Raw genomic sequence first — 6,376 nt, 5'->3', positions numbered from 1 at the left:
CAGCAGTGACTACACCAGCAGTCGGCGGCATTAAGTGTTGATGGGAACACTCTTCTCTGCTTCATTGACACTGGGTCTCAGGTGACTCTGGTCAAGCCCAGTGCCTTAAGAGTGATCGACCCAGCGAACAAACTGAGGCAACATACATCTAACAAGGTTTTCCAGAGTATCTCGGGAGATCCTTTTCATCCAGCTGCAGAGGTTACACTCACCTTCAACATCAGCAAAGACCTTGCCTTACTTCACCGCACCATAGTAGCTGATCTTTCATTCCATGGTGACATTCTCCTTGGGACAGATTTCTTGCGATGCCTGGACTTCATTTTACAGTCTGAAGCTGAATCATCTCATGGACTCCTTGCCTAGGTGCTTCTATGCTGGACGTGTTTATTATTTTACTTTACATTTTACTGTGAACCATGTGTGCTTTGACTTTTACTTTTTGCTTATTCTGTACTTTTATCTTGCACTTTTACTTGTTTCTTTTGTTTATGCTTTAATCTTTTACTTGAGCATTTGCTTTTTTTTCTTTCTTTCTTTTTTTTTCTTTTTTTTTTCTTTTTTTTTTACTGCATTTAAGCCCTTCTGGCATACTTACTTTTATTAGTTTTTAAGCCCTTCTGGCACTTGTCTTTTTTTACGTCATAACTTGTTTTACTTTGGTGCCTTCTGCACTGTTCTTTTTCTTCATTTTAGGATTTTGTATTTTATTCATTATGTACTATCGTGTGGGTTCTGAGCCTTCGGCTCAGTCCCCTCACCCCCTTTTCGAGGAACGAACGGCTGGCCTCATTTTGGGTTCCTCGCTCACATAACCTTACAGGGGTCTAATAAAAATGGTATTTATAGTACAGATAAAATGGCAGGGCTGCCAAAGCTGGTACTAATGTACCAGATTTGGTGTGCCAAGTACGATTGTTACGACATTCGGATAAATGTTTAATTTCTGGTGCTATTCTAGATTTTCCCTGCACTACACACATAGTAAGGACATAATTTCTTAACGAAATGGAAACATGGTAACAATCTGAAGTACAGTGTAGGATACATGTATGTAATACGAAGAAAACACGACAGGACGCGTATGTAGTACGAAGAGAGTAAGCCTTTTCACGTCGCAGTCATTCAGTCGCGCAGTAATGTATCACACTCTCCCCAAAAGTGAAATGACGAGAAATATTTACTCCATCTTGATTTTAGTTAGTGTTGGCTATTGTTATGATGCCTATGTGTGTGTGTGTGTGTGTGTGTGTGTGTGTGTGTGTGTGTGTGTGTGTGTGTGTGTGTGTGTGTGTGTGTGTGTGTGTGTGTGTGTGTGTGTGTGTGTGTGTGTGTGTGTGTGTGTGTGTGTGTGTGAGGCAGCAGCGTAAGGTCATGTGGGAGAGCGAGCCTGGAATTGGAGAGCTAATCTCTGTTACTTGGTGTGAAATGTACACGTTGGCAATCCTCCCGGCAACTAGTGGATAAAATGGATAAGACATTTTCATCAACATTACCTACGGAAGGTCTTAAGTAAATTGTTTGATTTTCATAACTTTTGGTACGTTTTGTGCTGATCTGGTACTTTATGGTAGTTTGAATCGGTACTCTTCGTATAAACAGATTGGCAACCTTGTGATATGAGTGAAAATTATTGAATTAAGGAAAATGTTGTTTTTCATCATGAGAGAAACACAGATCTCATTTATTTGGTAGCTAATAACAGTACTGGTAAGAACCTTGATGACAGCAGTAATATGACTGAAAGAACAACTCAGAAACCAAAGAGGCAAAGATTATCTATCCTTTAAAATCACTGAAATTATGAGGAAAAACACAGACAAACAGAGAAATGCAAAGGGTCTCGCATCCCCTCAGAAGTAAATTTCACGAAGCAGCGTCGAGTGGATGTAAGGAACTTGTTTATTTTTGTGATATTGGTTTTGAGGATCAATGTCGGATTCGTAGAGGACTGCCACTTCCCTGCTGACTTTGAGAAGAATGGAAGATAGACTTGGTCGTGGAGAAGATAAGGCATAATTCCTGAGGTTCTCGGCCAGGAAGTGGATGAAGACACTTCCTTGGACTCCCTCGCGTTGACTCGTGAAGGCCGGGAATCCTGTAATATATGAGGGGACAAAATGGGAAACAAAAAATAGAGAATAGAAAGAGACTGAGGGGTGAGATACTTTAAAGAAAAGGACACATTCGCGATACATATGTGAAGAAACACGTCCATAAAACCTAAGGAACAGTATTGGCTCTAACCCAGTGGTTCTTAATCTATAGATTGTCCGTAATTTCTAAGGGATGGAAGCCCTAGGGGAAAAAATAAGAATTTTTCTAATTATATTTGTTATTTTCATAACGAGACCATGGTCAGATAATGAGAAGTGTAACTAATATATACTCAGCAAAAATAAAAACATATTTTAAATTGTCCTTAAAATACATAGGGGGCCATGGACGGACGGAGAAATCTCAAGAGGAGGCGCGGCAGTAAATTCTAACTTTTTCATTAATTTACACCAATAATATATCAGCGCAAAATCTAGCACTCGTACATGATTGGCTTGTTACTTACTAATGAGACTCATACGAACCTTTAAACAGTATTGTTTCAGGATATGAATAACTTGTAAGCCTCCACCAGCAAACAATATCTAACAGTATCTAAATAGTTTCTTCTATATTTTACTAAATGCCTATCAGATATGTACATCTTGATACGATTATTTCAAAAGAAATATAGGTAAAATCCTTCTAGAAACACTGGATATTAGAAAAACAATTTAAGTATAAACCTTTTTCCTATGTTACAGTGTAGGACAGGGCTGTCAGACACATTTACCCCATGGGATAATCATGACCGATGCGGCGACACGGCCATATGGTTACACAAAAACGTAGGAGACTATTTCATTCATTACAAAATACAATGAATAAAATTAATAAATCTATAAATAAAAGAGTGTAAGTGATAATTTTAAAAGACGAAGGACTGGCTTTATATATCATGTATGTAAGAGAACGTTAATGTATTATGCGAGCACTCCGAACTAAACATCTTGCAACAGAAAATGTTAGCAAGATCACTGATAGTTTCAGAGTTTCATGTGTTCCAATGTTATATTTTCATCACATGTACATTTATAGAAAGGTGGCGAAAGGCGATAAAAATGTGGGAAAATCTCCGGTGATAGATAGAGACTCTGACCCGTTGGAAGGAGCTCTAACATGAAAAGTGTGACGACGAATATACCACGAATACAGTTCGTGGATTTAGTTCAAGAATCATGAGACACCAGTGAATATTTTATGACTGAACTTACCTGGGTAGGAAGCCCACATAACAAGCTGGTCAGCATGGATGGGAATCACGTACTCCTCAATGCTGTCCGTCTGAACCGCCATGCCACGCACTGCCCGAGTCATGTTCACGCCCTTATCCACGTCGGGGCCCCTGCATGCCTGTCGCGGAAGTTAATACTGTGAATTCTGCCTTTCAGAGTTACGGTAATAGCTTCAACGCGAGAGAGTAGGGAAGAAATTACCTGAATGAAGTACAGCTTAGGTTTGCCGGCTAGACCTGCGCACCGTTCAGCCGTGAAGTTTATCCACAGTTCCTTGGTAGGAATCTTGTCGTCTTTGGCCCACACGAATTCCATGTTATTCCTGGGTTTTACCTCGCCATGGCTCATGAACACTATGGCAAGGGCGTCGCAGCCGCTGTGGTCGCGCTTAGCGACTGTAAGAGAGACTATGGATACAGACACAAGTATATACTGATATGTGTGCGAGTGTGTGTATGTGTGTGTGTGTGTGTGTGTGTGTGTGTGTGTGTGTGTGTGTGTGTGTGTGTGTGTGTGTGTGTGTGTGTGTGTGTGTGTGTGTGTGTGTGTGTGTGTGTGTGTGTGTGTGTGTGTGTGTGTGTGTGTGTGTGTGTGTGTGTGTGTGTGTGTGTGTGTGTGTGTGTGTGTGCTGTAAGTGAATATATATATATATATATATATATATATATATATATATATATATATATATATATATATACACACACACACACACACACACACACACAAAACATTGTCTGGCTGAGATATTTTAACGACATCTGACCCGGCCCTCTTCTCGAATTTCCTGACGATAAGCAGGAATGGGAATATGAAAACAAGCCCCCCTTGGATACCCCCTACTGACTCTTACTTGTATAGAGGAAACCTATGCACAGTTAAATATACATGATTTTCTTCTTATACCATCCATTCCATGTGTTGCCACTTCTCTGTTCCTTTGTATTTGTGATCCCCAGTACCTTAATTGCAGGCCGACGAACTGAATCCCCCCCCACCGCCCGCCCGCCCAGTTCAATCTTCGAATCTCCGCCCGTTTAGCCTCTTAACGGTTTCACGTTCTCTTGTGCCGAGTACTAACCTATCGATTTTACCTGACCTCGCCTCGATTTTGTTCTCCTGTCCTCACCTGCTAAGTATTAACTACTTTGTTTGTTTGTTTTTCTCTCTCTCACTTACACTCCACCCTCTCTTTTTTCCACCTGTGCCATTTACTTAAGTATTGCAATTGTTCTGACATATTCTTATACGCATCCCTCACAATGTGCTTCACTTTTAGCAATCATGTGATCCACATGATTGCTAATTGGTCTTGTGTGTCCGATTCTTAGCCTTGTTAGCACAATTTCAATTGGGATGGACGCTGGACCCAATTGCCAAGGTTATCTCTGGTCTCTCGGAGTTTGTTTCTGAAGGTATGCCTCCTTTGCTCCTTCCGTTTATCGCGAAGACAATTTTTGATGCTGGGTTTTAAGTCGGTGTGTGAGAGAAGAAAACCAGCATCACAGAGCTGAGCAGCAACTGCCTTCCGCTCAGTTAGCTCATTTCCGCTGGCACCCAACTCAGAGATATCTTTTTTATGTGCTAATATCATTGCAAGCCAATCTTGAACCTCCCTCACCACTGGATGTGATGAGTTTAAGCTCTGGATTGCTTGCAAGGCACTACGAAAGTCGCAATATATTACATTAGAATGGTTTCTAAGATCTTTAGTCATTTTGACTGCTGCAAGGATGGCATGTAAATTGTGCAGTGAAGATCGAGGCTGCCGAAGAAAGACTGTCAAATGCAATCTTCCCCCTGCTCACTGCTGCAAAGACCAAATCATTTTCAGATTTCGAACCATCTGTATATTACATCTGATCCTTAGAAGTGTGTTGAAGAAATATCTTCTTCATATCTGCTTCGAATCTCTCCCCCTTCCCTATTGTGAAGAAATCCAGCTCAACTAGCTTCTTCAAACCATTGCTTCCTATTTATCCTTGCTAGCAGCTTGCATACTACACTGGTTAATGAAACCAATCTATAATTTAGAGGGTTTGTAATATTCCTTTCATGTTGACCAAGGTCTGACTTAAAATCCTTTACCGTCTCTGCAAGCTGTGTCTGTATTTCTTCCTTTGTGATCTTCATTGTTTTTTTCTAACTCTTTTTTTCCTTTTCATTTACTGTTTACTTTACTTTCGATACATCTGCATATGTAGCTGTCATCGTTTTTGCCTGTTCCATTATTTGAGACTGGCTGCCTGACAAATTGTTCTCAATATGCTTTACAGTTTCCTGTACTTTGACTACTTCATCAACTTTTATTTGCAGATACTTTGTTTCGATTTGACTAACGTTGCCAATCTTGGTTTCTACTTCTTTCACCTTTTCCTTGAGCGCATTGATTATCATGTCAGGCTTTTCAGTGTTCTCCCTCTAACTGGCTGTGTTCCTGCGCAAATAAAGCACCAATTCCTTCAAATTTACGTTTTATTCACGCATATTCAAACGGTAGACATACCGGTTGTCTACCTTGCCTTCAAGAGCCTCCGCTAGCTTCATTTTCCTGGTTTGATCTTATTGGTTCCCCATTAAGCAAACAAAAACTGAGTCACGACAGATGTCTATGCGCCAAATGTGCAAGATTCGGGGCCACTTCCCGCCTCCCTTACCTTCACTCTCACGTCTCAACTTACAATACTTCGCTATTTTTTCAATGCTTCACTGATTCATTCATTTTATAACCCAATTTTTTCTATCAGCATGAACTATGTACATTTGCAGAACCCATGGCTAGACCACTCATTGCCCGATCTTCTCCGTATACAACATGTAAGAGTTGTACTGCGCTGATGCGGTGTACTCACGTGTGTGTGTGTGTGTGTGTGTGTGTGTGTGTGTGTGTGTGTGTGTGTGTGTGTGTGTGTGTGTGTGTGTGTGTGTGTGTGTGTGTGTGTGTGTGTGTGTGCGTGTGTGTGTGTGCGTGTGTGTGTGTGTGCATATATATATATATATATATATATATATATATATATATATATATATATACATATATATATATA

General features: G+C 40.4%; 1 protein-coding gene across 3 annotated transcripts in view; it reads right to left on the bottom strand.

Annotated features, from left to right (window-relative positions):
• Nucleotides 1-1,650: 1,650 nt before the first annotated feature.
• Nucleotides 1,651-6,376, bottom strand: part of LOC119597839 (caspase-1-like) — a 17,103-nt gene continuing 12,377 nt past the window's right edge. For all 3 annotated transcript variants that reach the window (XM_037947481.1, XM_037947482.1, XM_037947480.1), the window contains exons 5-7: nucleotides 3,534-3,727; nucleotides 3,312-3,450; nucleotides 1,651-2,098 (exon numbers count right to left, since the gene is read on the bottom strand). In XM_037947481.1, the coding sequence (XP_037803409.1) occupies nucleotides 1,854-2,098; nucleotides 3,312-3,450; nucleotides 3,534-3,727 (578 nt within the window). In that variant the 3' untranslated portion in view covers nucleotides 1,651-1,853. The remainder of the gene's footprint in view (nucleotides 2,099-3,311; nucleotides 3,451-3,533; nucleotides 3,728-6,376) is intronic.

Source organism: Penaeus monodon, chromosome 40, assembly GCF_015228065.2.
Source record: "Penaeus monodon isolate SGIC_2016 chromosome 40, NSTDA_Pmon_1, whole genome shotgun sequence".
In the NCBI taxonomy this organism is placed as follows: domain Eukaryota; kingdom Metazoa; phylum Arthropoda; class Malacostraca; order Decapoda; family Penaeidae; genus Penaeus; species Penaeus monodon.
The sequence above is the reverse complement of the archived record's forward strand: the minus strand, read 5'-3'. Positions and strand labels throughout refer to the sequence as shown.